General features: G+C 40.5%; 1 protein-coding gene across 6 annotated transcripts in view; it reads right to left on the bottom strand.

Moving 5' to 3' along the window:
* The window catches only part of robo1 (roundabout, axon guidance receptor, homolog 1 (Drosophila)), a 220,907-nt gene that overhangs the window by 10,090 nt on the left and 184,152 nt on the right, over positions 1–26,665 (bottom strand). For all 6 annotated transcript variants that reach the window (XM_077610931.1, XM_077610936.1, XM_077610933.1 and 3 more), the window contains 18 exons: positions 24,913–25,070; positions 20,019–20,139; positions 19,268–19,406; positions 19,059–19,186; positions 12,697–12,821; positions 12,213–12,384; positions 11,444–11,643; positions 10,097–10,178; positions 9,837–10,005; positions 8,983–9,149; positions 8,757–8,878; positions 6,214–6,445; positions 4,338–4,459; positions 3,837–4,008; positions 3,556–3,759; positions 2,865–2,891; positions 2,704–2,746; positions 1,036–1,190 (listed from right to left, as the gene is read on the bottom strand). In XM_077610931.1, the coding sequence (XP_077467057.1) occupies positions 1,036–1,190; positions 2,704–2,746; positions 2,865–2,891; positions 3,556–3,759; positions 3,837–4,008; positions 4,338–4,459; positions 6,214–6,445; positions 8,757–8,878; positions 8,983–9,149; positions 9,837–10,005; positions 10,097–10,178; positions 11,444–11,643; positions 12,213–12,384; positions 12,697–12,821; positions 19,059–19,186; positions 19,268–19,406; positions 20,019–20,139; positions 24,913–25,070 (2,538 nt within the window). The remainder of the gene's footprint in view (positions 1–1,035; positions 1,191–2,703; positions 2,747–2,864; positions 2,892–3,555; positions 3,760–3,836; positions 4,009–4,337; positions 4,460–6,213; positions 6,446–8,756; positions 8,879–8,982; positions 9,150–9,836; positions 10,006–10,096; positions 10,179–11,443; positions 11,644–12,212; positions 12,385–12,696; positions 12,822–19,058; positions 19,187–19,267; positions 19,407–20,018; positions 20,140–24,912; positions 25,071–26,665) is intronic.

Below are 26,665 nucleotides of genomic sequence, written 5' to 3'. Positions count from 1 at the left end.
GATTGGAAAAATTTGTTTTTTGTTCTAATTCGCCATCTATTAACAAAGTAACACATAACGAGTGGTTTAATATTACTAAAATGTGCTTAATAGTACTAAAATTAGACGGATTTCGGAGGGGGGAGATAGAGCGAGACGGATTTTGAAGGGGGGAGATAGAGCGAGACGGACAGAGGGGGGGGGCGCTTTTTGCACGGCAACGCGCTCGTAACATAACATAAACAAATTTAAATGAACTTGGATTACGATGCAGACACACTCAAAAATAAGTTTAATCGAACCTAACACTAAACGTAATTGTAATTTTGTTTGACATTTTGATACCTTTCTTCTCCCGGGTTGGCTCTTTTTGCCCCGCCTCCACACTGACTTTCAGTCAATATTGAGGGTTGTTTGAGTTTGTATTCCCTTCAAAATATTCCCAAAATGATGCACACAAATGTCCTCACAATAGGATAACGCACGACCACTTGCCAACGAGAATTAGTCTAAATAATTCGTATTAGCGAACGCCTCGCCATTCGCAATAACTAACAGGAAAAAAAAACCACTGAAAAAATGCAACGCTCCACCCAGTGCTCGCGGAGACATTACAAAGAGGGAGTTGCATCTCGCGTCCGCTGTCTGCTCGAATATCAAAAATTGTCTCGTATCTCAAGATAAATACTTGCCCGAAATTTTACTCGTATCTCGAATTGCTTGTATGTCCAGGTACCACTGTAAATTTTGGTTATGTAGTTATGTATGGAATAACATCTTGTCTCTTTTTTAGCATGTTCCTCCTTGTATTTTCCCTCCCACAAACATGTCAACTTCTGCCTGGGAGAAATCAAACACAGCCTGCTGCTCTTAATCCTAATATTTCCTTTGTGCGAGTGGCTTTTGTAGAGAGGGAGGCACACACACTAGAGAAAGCTCTCGAGGGAGCTAACCCAGATATCGCACTTTACTTCCTACTGGCAGCTCCCACCTTTGTCTTGTGTGTGTGTGTGTAGGCGTGTTTTTGGAGTTGTGTCGTCTTTGTGTTTTGCCTACCGGGCCGGCTGTACGTGGCCAGGTTGCTGTCACTGTTGCCATTACTGGCGGCGCAGCAGTTGATGCTGCAGTTGTTGTGGTTGGAACACGAGTTGGGCCACGTGTCGGCTAGCCAGGGTTGCGTGGCAGGCTCGCCCATGTTGAGGAGGCCTGGCCTGCACGTAAAAAAAAAAGAAAAAGCTTAAATTGTATATTGTTTTATATGCAGTATAGCGTTTTATATTCTGCACTGACAGTAGCTTTGTGGAATTTCGTGAAACCAACTTGTAATTTTGTTGGATCTAACTCTTTAGGAAAGGAAATATATAAGTCGCGCAATTGCATGTATTCGCAGGTGGCCTGGAGTGCCCTCTTGCGGTTTAGTGTGAAAATAACATGTTAAATGATAATGTAATTTTACACATAAGTGGCCCCAGAGTATAAATTGCACCCCCGGCCAAAGTATATATGTATATAAAGAAAAAAAGAAAAACGATTTATAGTCCGGGAAATACGGTAGTAGCATTTTGCAAACTTTGAAGAACAAATACATGCATGAAATCATAAAATTCAACAAATTAATACGAGACAATTGCATATAAAAGGAGTAATAGGCTATAATAGTTGTCTTTGTACATTTTTTAAAAAGTTGCAAAAATAACTTCTAACGTTGTAAATGATAAAGCTGCAAGGAATTGGTTAACATAACAGCACACAATGGTATTAATGTCAATGAAGTGCAGTAACATCATATTTGAAAGAGAAGATTATGCGCAGTTTATTCATCCTGAGAAGAGGGAAACTACAAATCCGGCTTTAGTAGTACTTTTTGCCTTTTGGATACACACATAGACACACACCGACACAACATAAAAATCCCATCTAAACAGATTGTGTCTGCTCAACTGGCCCAAAGCTTGACAACACGTTCCCTGAGCCCACGTGAGCATTAACAGACCGCCTGGATTAGACAAACAGATAATACTCACTTGGAATGTTGCTAAATCTTACGGTCCAAACAATCCGACAACGCTGAATACAGCTCACTTGCTCACACTTAGTCCAAATAACTCCACTCCAAAATATAGATCCATAAAAATATATAAATATGCTTCTTTTTAACACCAACATGGAATCAATGAACTACACATTATCTGCTCAGAGAGTCCATTAAAAAAAAGTAGATGGATTAAATTTTTTTGCAGGCCCTACCATGCATACTGTCAAAGAATTATGGAATTATGATCAAATTTCATTCTAGCACCTTGATTTATGAACATTTGCCTCAATATGTATTCCCTCTGCACAAGCCTTGACCTGCACTGTTTTTCTAGTGTACATTGTACCATTCCACCACACATAATAAGGGAGTGTATATGTATATACAGTATATAGTACATGTATTTTGCAGTGATGCAACGGCGCAGCCTAGTGGTTGCATCTGTCTTTTCACATTATCTCGTTTCACTGACACACCCAGTGAACCCCCCAATGGAACACCACTATTTGGCTGCACTGCAAAGTGTCACCACGCCATCTGTAGATCAGACAGAGGAGGCACACCCTACCCAAACTTAGTCTATTTAGTTGAAGTGATCAGTAAAAATAAATGGAAAAAAAAAATCACGCTGTTAAATTTCTACATTTTTTTGTTAGGCTTCAATGGCTTTCTTAGCATTTTTTTTTTACCTTCCAGCACTGCTTACTCCTTCTCCGCCTCTTTGGTACGCCACTGGAATGACAAGACATGACAAGACATCATGTAAAATGAACTACAATTATCCGTTCACCCATTAAAAACCCAACTTGCATGTGTGTGTGTGTGTGTGTTTGGGCATGCCCACACTTACCAGTTGGTGTGAAGGTGAAAGACGGCACTGTAGAAAAAAGGAGAAAAAGTTAAACAGATTTAATTGAAAATATTTCACTTTAAAAAAAATAGTTGTAGGGCAATAGAATAACGATTAATTAGTATCTATGGCTTCGAAATGGTAACTGAATTGTTGCTTTTTTAAGGTGGCTATTGAAAGTGTGTGGCATAAAATTTTGCCATGAACCAACTTGCATGAATCAAAATGAAAAAGAAACCATTCCATTGAAGGCACCGATCTACACTTAAAAAATGGTCTTTGAACGCATCAGTCATCCTCAGACTCCACATAAGGCAAATAACCAACATTTCATCATAACAGGAGTCCATTTGTAGGAAAAAAACAAGCCCAACCCAATCCAAATGAGACATCTGAGGCAAATATGCACTTGTTGACGCAATTAAGTCTGAGTGTGAGAAATCCGCGTTGACGAAGAAGAAAATAAATCATGGTGAAAATGGCTTCAATCCCAGGCTTTAATATAGCATTCTACTTGCTACAGAATCGAATCCACGTCCCGTCTTAACTCGCCTCACCCCGGAGCGCTCTTGTTACTTCACGTGGCTGCAATTATATGCTTTTCCAAACACTCTTCAGACGCCCAATGCAGTTTGAGTGATGAATCAGGAACAATATATCATATATAACAATAATTATCCACATGACTTACCCTTGCGTATGCCAGCGTAGCTACTGGAGAGTCCATTCCTTTTCTTCCTGTGCCGGTACAGCCAGATGCTGAAGACCAGCAGGATGATCCAGCACGCCGTTCCGATACCGGCGATGAATGCCGGCTGCTTCACCACATCAGATATCTGCTGCGATATGGGATTCTGAGGGTCTTCCACTGCCGCCGTCATCCTCCCCGACGCATCTGAGTCAACAAACACTTTGGATTGTATTTTTTTTCGCAATTATTTTTTTGGTCAGTAATGCGTGCGTGCTACTCACCAAGTTGGAAATAGGTGACATCGCTCTTGACCCCGGGGCCCATCCCGGTGCTTGCCGCCACCTCCACGCCGTAGCGGACCCCCGCCGCCAGACTGGGAATGAGCACGGAGAAGGTGGTGGCGTCCACAGTGCGGTTGATGTGGTAGCGGCTCTCGTTTCCTAAGCACCAAATCTTCAGCAAACGAGGCAAAAAAACATTAAAAATCCATTTAAGAATGTATTTTTATTTATTTATATTATACCAAATATTAAAAAAAAATACTATATCGATTTAAATGGTAAAACTCTGTTTTATATCAATATGGACAACTTTGGATATCTGAAAACTAAATCCCCTTTTCATCATCGCTTTCAATTGTCCACTAGGTGGTAGTGTTTACCAATATTTTTTGGGGGGTGGGTGGGGGTCATATTCAATTGATAACTACTGTCCATGTGTGCACACAGAAGTGCTTTTGTGTGGCTTTGTATCCCCCCTCCACACCTCAAATGGATTGTTACCTTGTACTCCTGGACCACCCCGTTCTGCTCCTCCTCCGGCGGGGGTTGCCAGGAGACCACGATGGCGGTCCCGTTGTCGCCGCTTTCTGTCACTGTAACCTCACGGGGCGGTGCGCTAGGCACTGATGGGAGGTTGGGAGTGTAGACAAAAGAAAAATACATTAGACACACCTTTGCAATCGGGGAACAGACAACAAAGAAATAGCAAGAATCCTCATTGGACCTCATTTTGTTGACTTTGCCATTTTAAAAGGGGCACACAGTGAAAATATGAATAAAATATTTTCTTTTTCCACACACTTTCATTGCATAAATAGTCCACCCATTCCCACTTTTCTGTATTTTCTGTTTTGTACATCCCATTCCTAACATTATTAGCTGCTAGACGTCCAAATCATTCTGACTGGGAGGCCTGGCAGTGAACCTTTGGAGTTCAGATAGCAATCATTGAGTTGACAAATAAAAGGCTGAGCTTTGTTTCATCTCCCTTTTTCCAGCGGGATGTTAATTAATTCTGGAGTGGAATAGTGGACATTTTTAAAGCGATAATTAAAATAATGACAAATGCACGCCAGAGAGAGACTGTGTGGGTGGTGGTTAATGTGAAAGCAGTCATTTTCAGCAAAAAGCAGCATTCAATTAAGTACAAAAGACATCCAAAACATGAAAACACTTTCCAGTAAACACTCTGGCAGACAGATACGTTTTTCCATCTGGGCCACAATTAAAAATGTGCAGTTACGTTGCTTAACGCCGCGCCCACTGCTTCAAATGCAAATGTTGCGGCGGGTATATTTTTCTCATTTCTGCTCTCACGTCCTCAAATGTAACCAACGAGAGGCATGGGATAACGGATTATCAAATTAGGTGATCATTTTGTACTACTCAAATGTACACTGTAGTGGACAAGGTTGACTATACATGTGTAAGTTGTAAAAAAAACAAGCTCTGACTTGGTTTTTTGAATTTCAATCAAATGGGAAAGGTGAGTGTAAGTCTCGAGGGCAAGGGTGTCAGACTCGGGTTTGTTCGCGGGCCGCGTTAACGTCAACTCAATTTCATGTGGGCTGGGCCATTTTAGATATAATATTCAGATTTTTTTTTTTTATAAATGGATTCAAGGAACTGGATTAAAAGCCCTAAATATTCATTTTTTTAAAATAGATTAGAGCTTTTTTTCTCAGTAAGAGAAAATCATTTATTTAATAATTGGTTTTCATTTCAAAAGGAAACCATTTTTTATGTTCCATATTAAAGTGAAAAACAGAAAATATTTTTATATATTTTTAGATTTTCCAAGATGATTTTTGACCTAAAAACACAGAAAAAAATGGATTAAAAATTGCAATTATTGATTTAAAAGGGGGAAAATCAGGAAATAGAATATACATCTATATCTATCATTTTAATTTGATCCTAAAACAGAGAGTTGGCACTCATAATTTACTTTCCCGGGCCACACAAAATGATGCGGCGGGCCAGATTTGGCCCCCGGGCCACCACTTTGACACATGTGCTCTAGGGGATTGGTCCCTTTACTAAAACAAGAGTGATTTACCTGTACCTGTCCATTTAATCGAAGGTAAAGCCATTGACTAGATAGCGGATGCAACAACAATGAGCTCATATTGTGTTTGGGTACCTCTGGTGTACAGGCGCTACCAAGCTTCAATGTGGCACATTGGAACATAATCCCCCCCCCCCCCCCCCCCCCCCCACATACACCCACCACATTGCCTGGTGTGAACAGCTGTTGTCTACTCGCACACATGCAAGCTGTGCATATAAAAGAGTGTAAACATGTAAACGTGTGAGCATGCAGGCTAGTGTTAAAGCGCTTATGCACATGCATGCATGCACACACACACACACACACCTTCTTCCAGAGTCCGGCCGATTTTCACATCGCTGTCGGTGCCTTGGAATTCGTTGAAGAATGGTCGCACTTTGAACTCGTACGTGACGCCCTTGCGGAGTTGCGGTACGACGGCGCTGTCCTCGCCTGGCGTTCGCACCTCAAACGTGGCCCACTCACTTCGCGCGTGGCCCTCTGGAGAAGGCCTGTACATGACCTTATAACCCTGGACGTACTGGGACTGCTGCTCCACCTAGTGGACAGTGGAAAAAACACAGACAGTTGACTCATTGAGATTATTATTCCATTTTCTCCATTGAGAAAAACGAAACTCTCCTGACCCAGTTAAGATAAGAAGTTTGGCTAGATTTGAATTTTACCAAGAATTGTCATTGCAGGAAGATGGAGACTACGAAGTAGAGTTTTCATACCTGTCAATGTTTTTCCCATATTTCAAAGTTTTTTATCATTTCAAAATTGTGTACTCCGTCCGTATAACAACTTTGGTAGGGGAAAAACATTTTTTTTAATAAGTTTTTTGTAAAACTGATCTCGTCTTTCCCATTTTGGCTCTAATCCGGATCGTCTCGGTCATTGGTAGCAGACTAAAACGTCATCGTCAATTGCTAAGGTTGTCATGCTTTGAGCATGATATGCACACGCGCGTTCCACTATATAAATATAGCGTGTCAGCAAGCAATGTACCCACACAGTCAGCGTCAAACAGTGACATCTACAGAATCTTGAACTTAGTACATACAAAAGGCGCATCTGATTGGGCACCCCGTCCACTTTGGGGAAGATTTTAGACTTAAGTGTGCCCTATGTGTTGCATTTTTACGGTTTATTATCACTTAATAAGGGGAATTGCAATCATTCATGAGGGGAGAAATTGGCCAAGATTGACAGGTATGAGTTTGGCATATTTGTTGGTGGAAGTTTCAGTAGAACTGAAGACTAAAAGAGGAAAGAAATGAAAGGAGGTGTGTGTTACTTTTGCATGAACTCGATGTTATCCAAGAGGAGACTTTGTGTCGCTACAGCAAAGATTAACACTACTGTGGATGTCCAAAATGAATTTACAGGCCATATTAGGGTGTGTTTATTATTATAATTATTTGCCCTGCGTCCTCAAACGTCATAATGATACAATTATTTAATGCACAAGGCGTCTGAGGCATACACGTCACTGTGGCAAAGTCTGGCGTGGAATCCTGTAGCGCCCAGAAGACAAAACCTGGCTAAGTCTGTTTACGGTAGCTCTCTGGAACGAACGTCAAAAAGGCTTTAAAACGGAGGAAAAAAGGATCCTCGGCTGCACAGTAGCATCCCAAAACCGCAGGTCACCTGAGAGTCTGTCGAAAGTTGTCACGCGACCAGTCGAGTCTTTGACATGCTTTCGGACTGTGTGTCAATTGCTCCACTTTGGCGTGGCGTAGCCAAATTGCACAAGCCGCACTATTAAGTCATTGGATAGAGGTTCCTGCAAGTCTGGATCTGGTTAGAGCAGGATTAGCGCACTCTTCAGTGGAGTGACAGAGTGAGCCAAGGAGGATGACTAGGTTGAAGGGCTAGGATGGACTAGGCTCACCCAGGAGTTTCGCTTTGTTTAATTAAAGCACTTTTTACGATACGTCGTAACCACCGGGCTAATATCCCTGTAAATCTCAGCGGAAGGTGAACGGCTCTGCTTTTAAAACATGCTTTTTCTATTTTTATTTCCTATAAAAAAAAGCTGCCAGCTCAGGTGGTTATGATTAGCTCGTAAGGACAAAACAAAGTGAAATATAAGGGCAGTAAATCCCACGTTGGAAAAAAAGATCGAGTTCGGAGAAAAAGTGGAAAAGTAGTTGGTTAAATTTTGATTTTTATGCGGCGGGTCAAATTGAACTGGCAATGACAATGGGTTTCACGCCAATGTTTTTGGAAGAAAAAAATGGAAACAATTCCTATCCCAAAAAAACGTGTATTTTGTGTTTTTTTTTCTGGGTAAACTAAAATTACAATGTGAAAGCAATTTGATCCTAGAAGAGACTACTGCAGCAATATGTGATAGGCTCCAGCACCCCCAACGACCCTAATGAGGATAAAGCGGTTCAGAAAATGCAAACAAAAAATAAAAATAACAATATTAAGATTTGCAAGCATACCAGTTTGAAAAATATTCCAATAACGTTAATAATACTAAAAAAATGACTGACATTTTCTTCTTTAAAAAGGCCAATTTTATCGAACATACACAAAGAGGTGGGTTTTTTACGCTACTTTTCTCCGCCGTCAACATCTGCAAGCCATTTTCACATAAGAGAATTGGCCGCTTATTCCTTTGCGCTCGTATTATTTTAACAGTCGCCCACTGTTTTCAATCAGTTTTGGGGCACAAATTGGCACACCAGTATCCTCCATTGCGCCAAAATGAAGCTTTTAAAAGAGGCGCATCATAGGCCGAAGCCAAATGGACTTTTAAGAGCACTTCGTTCATTGGCTAGCATCCGCAGACGAACTTTTCGATGTTGGCGGTTTTGGTGTTCGGACAAAAATGGACCAAAAATGTTTTTTCTCACCGTCCACTGCACCCTGACAGAGGATGACGACAAGATGGTCGGGTTGTGGAGGTGGATGACCACTTCGCCCAGCTCCCTCTGGATCTGACGGTGGTCCACGCCTTGGCTGGTTGGGGGGATGTCTGCATGAACGTAAGCACTTTTAGTGGGAGGTCTACTTAAAAGGGGGGATTTGATTGATGGGTTGAGTCACACAAGTCAATATTTTGAAGTTGGAGTGTCTTACCTTGTGTTTTAACCGCATCCGTGATTGGACTGGGGTCGCTCAGACCGTAAGCGTTGGCCGCTCTGACCAGGAAGAGGTAAACGGCGCTGGGTTTCAAGCCCTTCAGTACCAGCGATTCCATTTTTACATGTTCCGCCAGCGTCTGCCAACTGCTGCCCGAAGCATGACTGTGGACGAAAAACAGCGAATTATTATTATTATTCTATATTTCGAAAATGTTGAAAAAACACCTCTGGAACTTGACAGAATCATAATATTTCAAATTTTAGATTTGGAGAAAGAAAAATTGGGGTGGGGGGGTTAAAAGGTGAGTCTTTTTTTACCTGGTCTGGAATGTAATAACAACAAATAGGCAAAACAATATTTGGTAAGTAAAATTGTGAGATGATTTTGTTTTGTTTTTTTACAAAAAAAAAAAAAAAACTAAAAACTAATGTCCCCACCTTGTGGACTACCTGTGTGTGGCTCCAGTTTTTTTTTAACTAGGTCTACAATGTCTTGTGTGTCTGTATTGCTTCTGGAACCAAGGAAATTTCCGAAATACGGGATGAATGCCTGATTTTAATTCTCTAAAATCCATTACAAAATTAGTAGACTGTACGTGTATTCATTTTATGAGAAAATCTTTGTTTTTATCTACAAACAAGAAACAAACAGAATTTAGAGATAGATAACTGTAGCAAAGCAACACAGTTTTACCTAATTATTTAATACCCAAAACACATTTGAGGCTGCAAGATTAAAATCTTTTTGTGGATTTTCGAACTAAACAAAAGTCATCAAATTTGGAGAACTATATTCTCAGTGACGTTTTTTTCTCAGAAATATTTCCTTCGAAGAAGGTGCTTGCTTACCTGAAGGCTTCGATGACGTAGGATGTGGGCGTGGCCCCCGTGTTCGGGTTAGGCTTCCAGGAGAGCGTGACCGAAGTGCGGGTGACCTCTGTGACCTCCGGTTTCGAGGGGGAACTCGGTATCAAATTGGGGTCAGTGGGTCTGTTTGGCTGCACGGGAATCCCAAACTCTGATTGGATGAACACGTCAAGACAACGTTAAACCACTTGTGATCAATTTCATCTTTTGAGTGAGACGCCGTTACGCATGCCGTCATTTACCCTGAACTTGGAGATAGGCTTTCCACGAGGCCTCGCCGCCAGGCGTGGACGCGATGCAGGTGTAGTATCCGGAGTCACTCAGCTGGAACAAGACATTTGTAGAAAATAGAAAGGATTTGTTAGCGTCTGACACACTTTCCTGTTCTTTCCTCCCCCCAGCAGGCTCGCCGTCAGTCTTGAGTAGCACAGCTGTCATTTCTTGATCATTTCGCTATCATGTCTTCGGTGGAAGGTTGAGTGGCAGACGCCAAATGGAAAAAGGAAGATAGACTAATTGGAGGAAAATCTATTTCTGCACTTTCCACCTGTTTTGCGCTAACTTTCAAGGCCTAGAATGTGTTATAGTGTTAGTATACACAGGAATGTACTAAATGACTTATACAAAATACTAACTATTTCTATTCTTTAGTGAAGATTTTTTAAATGCACGCCACCCAAAAAAATATTATATAGTATTTGTAAAGCAGAAGGCATCAAGCAGAAATAAACTGCAATTTACTCCACATGGAACTGGAATAACATATCTAAATTGTGGAATAATTTTTCACTATTTGCCAATATTAAGCCACTTAATTCAGTCACATATTTACTCAAGTCATATTTGGGTTAATATTACACTTCTTTAATCCTATTATTTAAGGATTGAACATTGTATGTAAAACACTGAATAGGATTAATGAGCGCTCCAACTAGTCAAATGCATTTTGCAGCAATTCTATTTAGTTTATGGCAGGAATCTTTTCTTTAAAAAAAGGCTGTCCATTTCAGCAAAACAAAAGATGTGCTACAAAAAAAATAAATAAATAAAAACTCCCTCGCCTGTGACAATCATCTTCATAAAAACACAAAATGGGAGAAGTAATACCGTCATTATTGGAGAGTGCCTGAGCGGCTATACCAATTTGTGTGTGTGTTGGGGGCGGGTGGGTGGTTGGGGGGTCTTCCCCCATCAACCTCCTTGCTCACATTGCTTTCACCACAAGTCCACTCGCACTGCGATCTTTTAAACCACAAGGTACGCCAGCAGTCATCACTGCACCGCAAATTGACGTGAACTCTGACCCAGTGTTGGGGTAGAGGGGAAGACGCCCGCCCACTTCTCTCCCACACATGCCCCCCCCACACAAAAGCCACTACCTGACAGCGAACAAAAACCGTATGGACAAGCCAGTGACAGTTTGTTATTTGCAAAACCGTGGAGACGGGGTTTTACCACAAACCGCCACAAAGGCGAGAGGAGGCGCTCAACATTTGAGATGTCACGGTTCTTCAAAAGCCATTTTGAGAAGATAGCGAGCGCCTTGTGGCGATTGGTTGGTTCCCAACTCGAGCATCTACTGGACTCACCTTGGCGTAACGTATTTGCAGAGCGCCCGTGTCCAGCTGCTTGACCCGCGAGTCGTGGGTGGATAACAGGACGCCATCTTTTCTCCACAAAATGGTGGGATTGCCCGATGCAGCGCAGCTGAGGATCACCGTGCCGTCCACCGCCACCGTTTGATTCGTCGGGCCCTGCCGGATGACCGGTGGTGGACGGTCGGATACCGCTGTATGAGCAAAAAGGAAGAATTCAGCTAATCTTCATTTTAAAAGTTCATAAGATTGGCGTTAGAGAAACTGTGTCAAAGTGGCGGCCCGGGGGCCAAATCTGGCCCGCCACATCATTTTGTGTGGCCCGGGAAAGTAAATCATGAGTGCTGACTTTCTGTTTTAGGATCAAATTAAAATGAAGAGTATAGCTGTGTATTAAATTTCCTGATTTTCCCCCTTTTAAATCAATAATAGTATTTTTTTAATCCATTTTATCTGTGTTTTTAGTTCAAAAATCATTTTGTTAAATCTAAAAATATATTTAAAAAAAGCTATAATGAACATTGTTTTGATCTATAAAAAAAACTGAATATTCAGGGCATTTAATCCAGTTCTTTTAATCAATTTATTTAAAAAAAATCTAAATATTATATTTAAAATGGTCCGGCCCACGTGAAATCAAGGGGACGTTAAAGCGGCCCGCGAACCAACCCGAGTCTGACACCCTTGGGTTAGAGTTTCAGATGGTAACTGTCATTGATGGAGATACAAGTTTAACTGTGAGGCAAGGCAGTAAATGACTTACCGTCGGTGACCTCCAGTAACGCCTTGGTGATGACACTGCCGGCGATGTTTAGGGCCTGGCAGCTATAGTAACCCACGTCGGAGCGTTCGGCGCCGGTGATGGTTAGATCCCCCGTTTGCGATACGGAGAAACGGCTGGACGGTTGGGGCGGTTGGTAGGAAAACAGCAGGTTCTGATGGTGAAACAAAGTAGATCCGATACAATTAGAGGGATTTTTCCCAATTGAATCTTGCCATCATGTTTAAATTGACCAAATGTTTTTTAGTCTTTTGCCAACGTTACAGATCCGTCGTCTTCGTGGTATTTTATCATCAAAGTGTATGCCAACTTGATTTAAAAAGTGGCAAAATCACAGGTTAGATGCATTTTTCATTGTGTTGAATTGGAAAAGTTGATATGAGATACAGTATGGTTAAGAAGAACTTGAACGATATAATAGCAATTGTATCAGTGTATCAGTCTTCATTTTTTGGGGGTCATTTACCTGACTTCCTTCCCGTTGCCAAAAGATTGCCGGTTGAGGGTTCCCCGTGGCCTCACATTGGAAGGTGACGGTCCTGCCGACACCAATCACTTGATTCCTTGGTCGCACCACAAACGCTGGTGGCACTGGAGAATAGCCAGGATTCAATTATTAGACAACACGAAGCACAAGTCAATTTCAATGTTAAGTATTTTGGGGGGTTGGGTTACAAGGTATTGCTTCTAATATATTTTTATAAACGTTTCAGGGGTTAACTGTCGGTAAATGGTGAGAGTTCACCGTTTTGGTTAATGTAAAAGGAAATGTATCTAGGTAAATAGGGTAACTCAGTCTCAGGCTCTTTATATGTTGGTGCAGTGTTCTTTTAGTATTTTAGTCAAACGCAACTCCAAATGTCATAAAATTCTTCAAATGAAGCTTAAACATTTGTATTTCTAAAATATAGGAATTCAAACTAAGAAAATGAACTACAAATACTAACGACACTGTCTAAATTAAAAATGCAAAACCTTATTTAGCATAAACAATTTCTATCACACTCAGAAAATACATTTAATGTTTAAGTCATCTAAAGTAACTATTTCATCATTAATTTTGAGAAGGAAAACTATAGATGTAACTAAGGATTTGGATTCAATTGCTTTCCTTAACTGCATTGCTAAATTAAAAAGAATAAATAATGGTGTTGACTTGATCATACTTTACTGCAGACATTAATGCCTCCCTTTCATTTTGACCCAACTAAATTTGTATTTATCCATTTTTGTTACTGTAACGACGTAACGTGACATGCACAAACATCCTACAGAATATCCTGTTTACAATTACCCTTAGCAATCCGACATTACACTAAGCATACTAAACACTTCACAGATGCAAGAAATATAAACAACAAAGGTTACGAAGCTGCCAACTCATTTATATGGAAATACGCAATTTAACCCATCTGCTCAACGCAGACGCCCTCCAATCGTACGCATGCATCTTAATGAATGGGTGCGGCATTATTGCCTTCAACCTTCTACTATGAGGACATACTCTGCTTAGGAATCAGGTGGGGCTTAACATTTTCTGCCTACTAATGTGTTAATCATTTGTACACCCGGCTTGGTGATGAATTGGAAAAAAAGCAATTGGAAAGCTGTCGTTTTAAATAAAGACGCCATTTGTCCGCAAATTGAATGCGTGGTTTTGTAATGCATTAAAAGGAGAGGGAACAATAGAAAAATAGATGAGACAGCTTTACCTTGGAGGGCCTAAGACCAGTGCTTTGTTTTTTGGGGGGTTTTGGATTTTTTTTTTACCCATTTTGTCACTGTTGCCTGTGACAATGGCGACATGATTGGCGTGTGGAGTGGTGATGGGAAGAGGATGGATGGGGGTGGGTGGGGGTGAAGTGGCGACAGCTTCCTGTCTTGGGTGACGGGTGACAAGTCAACTTACCAGATACAACTAAAAAAAAAAGAAAAAAAAGACAACACAAAACCACAATGTGAAACTAAGGTGATGTCAATGGGCAGAAAATGCAAACACATTAGGGATGTCCTGTTTTTTTACTCCCGATTTCATCCAATTTTTAAAAAAAATATGCTTTGATCCGATTACAGAACTTATCATCCAGTAAAAAATAATGAAAAAAGCTTTGATCCAATGCCAGAACTTTTCATCCAGTAAAAAAAAATGCAAAAAGCTTTGATCCGATGCCGGAACTTTTCATCCAGTAAAAAATAATGCAAAAAAATAATGTAAAGATTAATGACAATATAACATATGCCCCGATATCGATACAGAGTATCATATCAGGACATCCCTAATACACATTATTTCCCTCTGATACCAAAACGTATACATTTCATTGTTGTAAACGGCTAGAAAAACACAATGAAACCTCCTGTTATGCTGAAGGTTGCAGATTAAGAGAAGAACATCTCAGCACAAGGGCACAAGGAATATTTTTGGATTAAGTTAAATAAAATGACAACATGATGGAACGTTTCCCAAACACGATAAACGCTTCTACTCCCTCCATGGGAGTCATCACCCAGCAGCTGAGAGATGGTTACAAATGTGGGCTGAGGTCCATAAAAATGCAAGGTGAATGTTAACTTGTCACTCCGAGGTCATAAATCTCTCACAGTCGATCGCTTACTTTATCTAATCTACGTGCTCCCACGGAAAGATAAACGCTGTCAGTCGGTGTAATGAACTTAGCCCATCCCGCCCGCCACGTCCCGTGTCTTTGAATCGTTTGTACAATTTAGAATGTAGATCTAAACCAACACCTTGTGAAGACGTTCATTATTTTCTATCATGAAAGCTCAGATTTCAAAACAGCCCACACAACACCCACACGTCTGAGCCTTGAAAGAAATACTGTCTGTCTACGTCTGGGAAGTTACATTTTTTTATTCTTTTGCCAGTAAGCAGATCATCAATAAAACGAAAAAGGCAAACTTCGAGAAGATTGCAGCGCATTTGTCAATGTAACCGAGCTTTATTATTCCGGCATGACTAGGGCTGTAACGTAAAAAAAAACTTGGCTAGCAATACATTTTTGGATAAATTACGTTATGCACATTATTCAAATGATACAATACAAAGTAATATTGAGCAATAGATATAGAAAGAACCAAGATTGCAGACTAGAGAAACAATAACAAATATTTTGATAAGACCTTAGATTGTTATACAATAAAATGTAACCTAAAAAGGGGGCATTAACATCTTTGTAATATTATATAAAAGCTTAAATAACTCCGTTTGTAAAGTGTCCTGTCAATGGTTTGTCTAGGGAATAAATTCCGTGTACGGTCGTTTGGTCGCCGGTCTTTTGGTCGCGGTCTTTTGGTCGCCGGTCTTTTGGTCGCAGCTCTTTTGGTCGCCCGGACCCAAACAATGGGCGACCAAAAGACTGGCGACAAAACAAGGTAAAATAACACGGTCTACGCATCAATAAAAGCCAACAATGGCCATGAGCAGTTTCACTGAGCCGACGTGTGAGTGTATAAGAGTTTGTATGTACATGCGTTGTCCCTTTAAGAAGCTACATCAGTCAGGGTCTTAACAAGTTCTCCAACAAAACAAAATAAAAGTACGGGAAATTTGGAGCTTTTCTTTAGCCTAATAATTAATAGGGCATTAAGTATGACTAAATAATAATTTGCAGTTTGTATTTAGGGAATTTGAGCAACGATTTAAATGGTAATTATCAATAACCTTCTGGGCGACCAAACGACCGAGTACCATAAATTCTGCAAAAAAATAGAAAATAAATCCAAATTTGATATCATGACTCACACACATAATTGAACTATAAATTGTAGTTGCTGGTGTAGGCCGTTATCTTGTTCGTATTCAGAAAATGAACTAAATAGCGAGTTTTATCATGCATTTGTGCTTCCTTGGATATCAGGGTGTTGTACAATGAGAGTGAGTCAGATGGCTGAGAAAAACCATATGCACATACGCACACACCGAGAAACTGTGTTTAAAATGTGGTCGCCCAGCTGGGATTTTAAGTGTTTTATCAACAGCATGCACGCCGCTGACAAGAAAGTTCCTGCCTTTAAGTCTCCTTCAGGGCTCTTTAGCACAGGCTGTTAGTAACATTGCTCTAGGGACTGGAACTCCATTTAAAACCATTCTTTGCCTCAACTAAAATAAAGAAAAATGGTTCGGGAAAATATCGGATTATCAAATTAATTAAAATGCTTCCGCACGACGAATCTTTAAGCATACACAAATTACTGTTAAGGCCAAAAACTTTGAAGTTTTAGATAAAACAATTGGAATAATTGGAAAATAAGGGGACTGCCAAAAAGAAACAAGAACCAAAACTAACAAATCATGCAGTGTAAAGTTGCATTGGCGAATTTAAAATAACTGGAAAATCTCAAAATGTTAAAGATTGCCATACAGCCCCAAAAGTCTTGTTCTGTAGTTATACAAAAAGTGTACAAATTGTCAGTATAATCCAACTAAAAGTCTCAGAACAAACTCCGCCTTCTGAAGGTTTCTGCATTTAACGTCCTTGTCGTCTCAATAGCTAAAGTATCGACTTGGCACATGGCTTCAAGCTAAAGTCTTAGTTTTACTTTGGTGGCTTTCCGGCATCAATTAAGGGGAATATTTTTCCTGACATATTTATAAGTCCCGGAGAGGTGTAGCCGACTGAGACGCGTGTAAAACAACAATTCGCCGATTTAGTTAGTAACGAGAGTGGCGCGCATCGAAAGAAAAACAGCCCGAGGGCAGCGCTTGCACACTGGCTACATTGTTTCGGCAATAGTCTGACCGTGGAGGGTGTGAAAATCCCCCCTTGGTTCCTCTCTGGGGCTCAAAGTGGATTTGATTTGAAGGACGCGGGATACGCCCTGCGAATGCCATTTTCTCATGCTATATTATATAATAAGCCAAGTGAATTATACCAAATGTGGGCTCTAAATTTAACATATGTTGTCATACAGCCGGATTTAGTGCAACTAGTCGTTCAGTAGTCATTAGAATCCACCAAACACACTTGAAGTTGACTTCCTATAATCTGTTCTACCTGTTTTAGTATTAAAAAAGACTTCAGTAAATCTTACAAATGTTATACAGGTTAAAATATCATCAATCTAAACTCCCCCCAAAACTTGTGCTATTTTGAGTAAGACCTTAGCAAGTCATCAAAACTTTCTACAGTTAAAAAAATATACCTCAAAACTATAACGTGTGTAGGTTAACACTAAATACACTAAAACCAAGTCAGTTTAAAAATTAGTGCTCTTGTAAATAACACTTATTGATGTCTATTTGGCAGAACTGTGAGCCAGTGCAATTTTTTCAGCCCCCAATTAGGATGACGTCCCACTACTTATACCTTACTTTGGCTGACTTGCGACGGATAAGCCCTGCACTTACTCGCTTTTCTTTCCTTTCCTGTAATTAGAAGCATGTTATTTCCAGGCAAGGGACTGTGGACCACTGGTCTGTAATTAGCCGGACTACACATTGGCCACAGCTTCCACCTCTGATGCCTTCATAGTGTATCAATTGAACTATCAGAAGTGGCATTTGTGATTGAAGTGCTATGCCTTCATTTCGTGTATTTTCTTTGTATCTTTCCAATGTCTGAGATTGAAAACATTCAAACACAGTCTGAGGCTGAAGTGATTTCCATTCTTACAGAATACAAAGGCGGTCTACTCGAGTAAACAACACATCAAATGAGCTCATCATGTGCTTTTTCTCTTCCATTAACTAAGCTTTCAACGTGGAGAAAGGTATCGGACGACTTGATGTATTGACGGAGTATCGGCAGTTGAAGCTAATCGTACTCCCCGAACCAATTTAAAGGACGCTGTCAGGCAGAGAAAATGAAGGAATAATTGCTAAGGGTAGCCATGTGTGTACGAAGTGCATGTGTTCGCAGACAGGCGGGGGAATTGGCACGGGATTAGAATTGCCCCGTCTCGTTATATCTGAACACCGCCGACTGCTGGAAGTGACATTAATATGGCTGACCTCACAGCGGAAAACCTCTCCGCCGAGCCACCGCAAGTCCCAATTCCCAAGACGTTCCGCATCGGCGGCGAGACGCCGACTCACCATCCTTCCACCCAGCCCCCCTGGCTCTCTCTCTTGCCGAACAACTCCCAGCATTCCCATTAGTTTGCTGTTAAATGGCCCCTGTGTTCCCTCCGCATCTCAAGGGGGATTCTGGACCGATCCCAGCCAAGCCTTCCCAGCTCCCCTGAAAGGGTTCTTTCTGAATGCTCACGCTCTGTGACCAACTGCTTTATATCTGAACCGTGTTAATAAGCCATCCAATGGGGAAGGCCACATGAGACGACACAGAGATGTTTACAAAGACCATCGCGCCGGCTTAAAATGCAAACGACAGTGGGTTCTCCTGAGAAATGCCACTTGTATATTCTATAAAAAAGAACAAAATTCAATTGATTCAAGGGTTGACATCCCGTAAGTGCATCTCTATAGAATCAATCGGCTAATTGGAAAAGGCTAACAGACAATAGGGGGTAGTAAGAAAACAGCACTGCTCTGAAATTAAGCAGAATAATGACCTCAAATCGAATTCAAGGCAAAGAATCAGCTAAATTTCCATACAACTCTTCACACATTTGCACAAAACGTCTTCATTTCATACTGTTCAAGGTAAGCCTTGATCAGGACCCCTGCAACACAAACTAGCACCTACACCAGGTTGGATATGTTTCTTAGACTTGTCAAATTATTGTGCTAGCGTCAATGAATGGTTCCTTGCCTGCCATTCTCGGAACACGTTAGACTGAATAAACAAAATCAAACATTCATTCACCCAACAACTTGATGATAAACCCTGAGAAAAAATGCATTCTTACCGTGGACGGTGAGGCTGGCCGATGCCTCTGCCTTGCCCACCATGTTCTCCGCCACGCACGTATATGAGCCGACGTCTGCTGAGGTCAAACGGCGAATCTTCAGGGTGTGGTCCTCCCGGATCTCGTACCTTAGGAGCAGCAATCGGAAATAAATGTGTGGAAGTGTGTAAAAAAACAGTCAAAGAAAGGTTTCCCCACGATTTCCTCACCTTCCTTTGGGAAGGTCACCGTCATCTTTGCGCCACCGGACCGTTGGAACAGGATCACCGCGTGCTTCGCAACGGAATTCCACGCTTTGGTCAACAAGCATAACTTGGCTGCCGGGTCGGCGGACAAAGCTGGGTCGCTCTGTTTGGATGCAAACAGGGAACAAGGGAAATATTTTAAGTGGCCCCAGTTTTTTTCCCCATTGAGCTACAAGTTTGGTAATGGAAATTATTAAACTCATTGAGTACAAAGTACATCTGCACCAAGTAAACTAAGTCGTGATGTGCTGCTTTTTTTAGCGATTAATAGAATGTCAGTCTCTTGCGCTTAGCTGAAATGTAGTTAAAGATTTTGTTACTGCATTCCATTGAAAATAATTCCTGACAGTGATACTAAGGCCAGACAAATAAAACTCGACTGAATAAAGACCAAAAAATTGGTTCTGTCATTTACAGGTGAGGACTCGTAGGAAAAATCTGAGGCTTCGTATGAGTTGGTGATTAAATATTGAGTAAAATGGTGATAAAAGTCACGCCACACAAAAAATTGGGGTGCAACCGGTTTTGGCTTGTGATTCTTCACGTGAGATATGAGGTCATCTCACACTCTTATCAGATTAAAACGTTTTGACACCCTTAAATTTTCTGTACGAGAGTTGGTCAAAGTTGTGCATCTGGATTCTGCAGAAAGTAGGTTCATGTGGCAACAAAAAGTAAAAGAAGTGCGAGTACAGAAGATGAAAATGCTCATTACCTAACACTGTGAGTTCGGCTATTTCGCTCTCCCGTTCACCGACCATGTTAGTCCCCACGCAGACATACTTCCCAGCGTCGCTCTTCCTGGCGTTGGTGATCATAAGCTTGCCACTGCGTATCTGATGAGTAAAAAGGAGATAAAAAATGAATTATTTAGTTGTGTGTGGCTCAGCCATCTCATGGAGGTCGTTACAACTGTCACAATGAAACAACCGGGACCAGTAAAAAAAAAAAACGAGTCGTTCATGAAAGGCTCCATTCATTCGGACTGCCTCTCAGCTTCCACTTAAAGTCTAAATCACTATCAGTCAGCCTGTTTCCCCTCAACGTAAGCTGAGCCAAAAAACACTTTCCCAATCCAACACAACCACAGCCCCCCTCCACACCCCCCAAGGGAGCACCTGAGGTTCTGCAGGACCACAAGCACTTTTCCAGGTGTCTCAATGAGCTGCGATAGGGTCCAACATTACGCCTGATCATTAAGGTTTTTTTAAAGGTTTTCTGAGACTGTTCTTTGCTAGTGGCAAGCCGACACTCAAGAGAACATGACGAGCGTCAAATGAGGGTTTATCCAAGTCCAGGTATTTCCCAGGGCTTTGATTACAGGCCAGAGGAGATGCTTTGTTCTTGAGTAGACGGGACAAGCTATCCAAGGACCCCCCCTTTCCTCAGCACTCCTCTCGGCTGACAACCACACCAGTCAGACAATAGCTCGGCTACCATTGGGCTCAGTATCTTGGTAAGGCTTAAGCCTAAAAGCACCTACATGGCCCCCATCTCCACCTGCAGGCAGGTAATGGATACTCTTATTAAAAGAGCTAACCGACAGAGGACTTGACACACAATGTTTGGGAAACCGCAACTTGAAATGATGCAAAGTACAGCTAAGGGAGAAATATGTGGTTGGGAAATGTTTAAGAGCTCCACTTGTTATGTCGTTAATAAACGTAGATAGGAGGCAGAATGGAGTAAACATCCGTTGTTTCCCAATGTGTGGCTTGAGTGCAATTTGTCCGGGGTTCAAACGCTGGATGAGCCAAATGTTTGTTGTTCCTGTTTATGACTAGGGCAGAGAAGTTTTGGATTTAGTGTTCAAACAGCTCCAAACAAAAAAAAAAAACACCAGGGACTTTATCCCTGGCACCAAAGAGTCCCTCAAATAAAACGATATTTCCACACCCATTTCAGATCATTTTCCATAATATACTCGACACAAAAAGCCTCAGGAGGTCCTGAAATGTGGTTTGGTATGAAGTTATAGTTATTCATTTTATAGTCGGAGCTCAAGTCTCTCAACTTCATCTTTCACTTTTAATTTAACTCGAGTGGAGTTCTACTAAATATAACTTGAAGATGAAAGGTATGACTCATCCAGTGTGATGTTAAAGTTGAATACAATCTTGACAATCAACCAATCACATTGGATTTTGCTAGCAAACATTTTCAGTATAGTTGACATTGAAATATTCATTGTGAAACGGGAGGCCCGAGGCATCTGAAGAGGCTGTGGAAAGCTCGATTTATTCGGGGTACCCCGTGGTGTTGCATGGGCTTGAAGTATCCTTATGTTACTGTTTGTTTGAGCAAAGGCTTAACCACTAAAACACTGTTAGACACACAAGGGGCCTTAGGTCAGGGCTGTATAGACTGTATGGTGTGCAGGTCACCGTCGCTTTTATGCGGGTTTTGACATGAGGATCCACTTAAGGCCTGATCCACTTTATGGGTACTTACCCATGACTGTGGTATTTCCCAATCCTCAGAGGGTACACTGAGTATCACAACAGGAGGGACTCAAAATAAACTGCAGTATCTTCTTTTTTTTGACAGATGCATTGCACCAACCCCCAGAACAACAAGCTGACCATTATCCCTACATTGTAAAGAGATGGCTCCATCCTGTCGCTTTTTTTTGTCTCGTGCCATTTGCCAATGCTGATAATGTGAGAGCCTCCATTCAGTGTGCGCCTTCTTTTGTATTCACGCAGCGGTTCATTTTGCAGGTTGATGATTAGCTACAACTTCAGCACAAAACCAGGCACAATGCTGCAGTTCCCTTTTGGGGGATTTACAAGCATAGACATTTTCATAATGTTTGCAAATAATAGGCGCCAGGGTACTTTTGGGAAGCAGAGAAGGATTCAATAGAGATGAACAAAAGAATGGCAAAAAATGCAGTGTGGGGAATGCCAGACACCAAAAAAAGTCTAGCCTGCTAACTAAGGTCAATTCACTATTCATTTTAGTGTCAAAAAAGCATGTTTATGCCATTAAATGAGGATCAGAAAAGTCATTAAATTAACTAGTCCACCACTGATCTGCGTAAAAAACTGCTGTATATATATATATATATATATATATATATATATATATATATATATATATATATATATATATATATATATATATATATATATATATATATATATACATATACATATATACATATATATATATATACATACATATATATACATGTGTATATATATATATATATGTATATGTGTATATATATACATTTATTTATATTTATATATATATATATATATATATATATATATATATATATATATATATATACGTATATATATACATACAGTCTCATTTCCGTGATCAGCTATTTTTCTTAATTTATTTAATCATCCAAAACATGTTGCTGGTGGGAACTGCCTAATTTGTAAACAGCACCACGCCGCTTAAATTCAGGAATATATTTTACAAGCATGTCATTAAAACGTAGGATCAATCCACCAAAATAGACATACGGGGGAATTAGGGGCATACACGAGAGGCATGTTGCAAACATCCGAACGACCAAGGATTTCGCTGTTGCTATGGAGACGGCATGTTCCGGCATGCCGCCGCGGGAGTACAGGTTCGAGCTAACGACAATGCAGCCGGGGATGAAGGACCCTTTGATGGGCTCAGCTGCTGGAGACATTAAAAATATTTCACCATCTGCTTCCACAGCTCTCTATAGCAGCGTTATATACTCTACGTGTGTTGTATATATTCTCCATCAAGACAAACGGACTCTGTAGTGGACACAGTGCAGGTTAGCAGGTGTGTCATGCAATACAGCGCATAAAGGGGACATTCATGCCTGTGAGTGCACGTGTAGCCCACTATTTTATTTTTGTTAAACGCTCAATAAATTATTCATATAGCGAACACATTTTTCAGAGAAAAATGCACATATAATGGAGGGTGTTTAAATCTGACATATTTGAATAGGCCATTTGCCGCCATCAAATCCATTTTAAATGGAAGGTTCAGATGTAATATCCTGGTAAGAAAATGCATTTTTTAAAAATAATAATATAATAGTATATAACCTCAATTTCATTTTTGGTTTGTGTTTCAATCCAACAGTTTTCTGAGGAATATATTAACAATGCAAATGTGCCATGAAGGCATCTTAAGAGAAAACCTGATAGCAATCTACTTCAAATTGTGCAATAAAATGATAGTAAACTAACTATTCAAGCAATATACTTTAGTAAAATAATTTTCCAACTTCATATAACCCAGGAGAAATCCTTGTGCAAATGAGCTACCCATCTAATCAATAACCAAATTTCCTGAGCTGCATTTTCCTGGGCTGCAAATCGCATAGAAATAATAAAAACTAAGGTTTCATGCTTATTACTGACCAAGGCCGACCTGGTGGACAGTTATGACTCGTTTCTCTTTAAATAAGATTATGTGCTTATTCCTTTCAATTTGCCGCTCAGGGACCAGAGACATATTGGCTGGACCAGTGCGGCTTTGAAAGAAAACAAAAAGGAAAGCGAGCACTTGTACTCTTTATGAGTTTTACTTGAAACTACGACTCTCGACCTCATGCGGCCTGTGGAGCGAAAACATTTGTTTTCTTTGTCTTTTTTTAGATTGTCAGCATGAACTTGCAATGATAGATGGCTACACGGACCGAGCCGGTAACGTAGTCAGAACAATAGAGAAGTATAATAAATATCTTTGCTCTGAAATGGGGGCCGACCCGAAGCAGGTGTTCCAAATACTGTATAACAGGGGGTCTTCTGCATTCATTCTCTCATTGATACTCATTGAACTCATTGACATCCATTGATTAGCAACAGCTTAACAATGTTGTCAAAATAATTAAGAGGCTTTTTGTACTTTAAAAGTTGTAAAATGACCCAAAAAAAATCACACATTTTCATGTGTTTTGACTTTTAAATTGTGATTATGGCTCTAAAGGAATAATATTTGAAAATAGGAATTGTTTATGGCTCTCTCTTTCAAAAAGGTTCCCGACCCCTGCTGTATAAGAATGGGTAATGGCCAATTTTATTGTTTAGATTTTTTTTTGTTGGGGTAGTAATATGAATATATAATTGTGTAGGCAGTTTAGAAAGTTTTTTTTTGGACTGCCTCACGCCCTCACGACTATAAACGGAATGCATATAGTGTTATTACCACTGTGCATGACCATATAATCAAAAATTATACTTTGTCGCAGTGGCCAAGACATTAGCAGAGAGCCAGGCAATAAAAATAACACCCAGCTCGAGATCTTTTGTCCTCGGTAGCTTCCGGGAATTATTTTTATGTAGCCGTGCGTGGCTTTCCGAAACTGAGTTCTTCAACATTGTCCACGGATTGCTCTTAATTGATAGTAGCCCAGTTGAGCCCAACTTTTCAGGAAGCTGAATTTTCAGGATCTTTTAATCAGAATGACTGAAGGCAATCAATGCATTGCTGGAGACTAATGAAGCAAGGATTCCATTGATTTTTTTTAACAGCATGCTTGAGATTGGCTCAACGTAATGAGCTAATCAATGTTTCAAGAACCAACTCAAGTGGCAATAATGGCTCGACTCGTATCGTTCCAGATAAACGCATCGGACATATTTGTCCTTGGCACTCACTGTGATTCTTTCATCTCGGTCGTCGATGTTAAGGGTGTCTTTTTTCCAGGAAATGGTGGGTTCCGGATGACCACGGGGCGGTTGGCACTCCAAGACCGCCGGTTCTCCGGCTGCCACGATCACGTCGGCGGGGTTCTGTCTGAAGTCATCACGTAGAACTGTAGAAAAAAACAAAAAAAAACACCATTCAGATCCTGCAACCGTCATAAAACTAGTCATAAAACAACAACAATGAAACAGCTGTCCAACACATTTTGGAACCAAATCACCCCTCGCGGAGGTTTTCGATTGCCAAAACTTCCCCCAAATTATCCGGGTGTTCAGTTGTATGCCCCCTACAGACTTCCGAATATCCCATCAATATTATGACCAAGTGGTTTGATGCATACATGTCCTCTACAGAGAGTCCGTATTAAATGTACCCAGAGGGCAGGCGTAAAAAAAAAATCTGTTTTTCCAGCTCGGTTGTGGGAGAAACATGAAAAAAATGCTAGTAAGTTTCAGGCCACACACACAGCACACGTACGTACACATATGGTGTAAATGCACGCACGGGATAAATAATATGGATTATTTGTGGCTGTTTGGGGAGGTTAGAGTGAGTCTTGGCTGGGTTGTTTCACACTCCTCAGTTTGTTCTCAAATGCCAGATGAAAGTCAGACTCGCTCCGGGAAACCTCTCACCTAAAGAGCGAGCCAGCACATTCCCGTCTTGAGCCAAAATGCTCTTTAAGTCCTTTTACGTGGGATTATCCGTGGCATAATAACTTGCACAGTGTCCTTACTAAATGCGGAAATAATCTGTCTAATAAAAAATAAAATATTGATTTTTTTAAACAGCCATAGAATATTTGCCAATATTAAAAAGTCTATTTAGTTTTCTTTATGAAGTCAATCCATTGTTTTCTATGGATTTAAGGCACATGTGTCAAAGTGGCGGCCCAGGGGCCAAATCTGGCCCGCCGGATCATTTTGTGTGGCCCCGAGAAAGTAAATCATGAGTGCCGACTTTCTGTTTAAGGATCAAATTAAAATGAAGAGTATAGATGTGTATTAAATTTCCTGATTTTCCCCCTTTTAAATCAATAATTGTAATTTTTTAATCAATTTTGTCTGTGTTTTTAGTTCAAAAATCATTTTGTAAAATCTAAAAATATATTTAAAAAAAGCTAAAATAAACATTGTTTTAGATCTATAAAAAAATGAATATTCAGGGCTTTTAATCCAGTTATTTTAATCCATTTATAAAATCTAAATATTATATCTAAAATGGTCCGGCCCACATGAAATCGAGTTGACGTTAACGCGGCCCGCGAACCAACCCTAGTCTGACACCCTTGATTTAAGGCAAAAAGTTAGAAAGCACCTAAAGAAATGTTAATCATAAAAACAGATCAATTTTGACAGTTTACTGCTGAAACATTTTAGACCTTTGAATAAAAATCCTTCTTTTAAAGAAACCAACATATGTCAAAGAAAATGCTCTTCTGCATTACAAATCATTTGAATGGATTCTTGCTTAAGGAATAGAGATTACATGGGGGAAAAAAATAGGGAACTGACGAAAAAATAAAAGGGCAAAAGTGGAACTGATTCACCTCATGTTTTCAAGAAAAAGACCTGGACAAAAACCCAGCAACAACAACACAAAAAAACAGACCATAATTGAAACCAAAAACTAAATATTGGCCTGAAACCTTAAACTGGGCCCTTTTCCCTTGGCTCCTTTCATAAAAACATAGCAGGCGACATT

The sequence above is a fragment of the Stigmatopora argus genome, chromosome 10 (assembly GCF_051989625.1).
Source record: "Stigmatopora argus isolate UIUO_Sarg chromosome 10, RoL_Sarg_1.0, whole genome shotgun sequence".
Lineage (NCBI taxonomy): Eukaryota > Metazoa > Chordata > Actinopteri > Syngnathiformes > Syngnathidae > Stigmatopora > Stigmatopora argus.
This window is presented reverse-complemented; position numbering and strand designations above follow the sequence as displayed.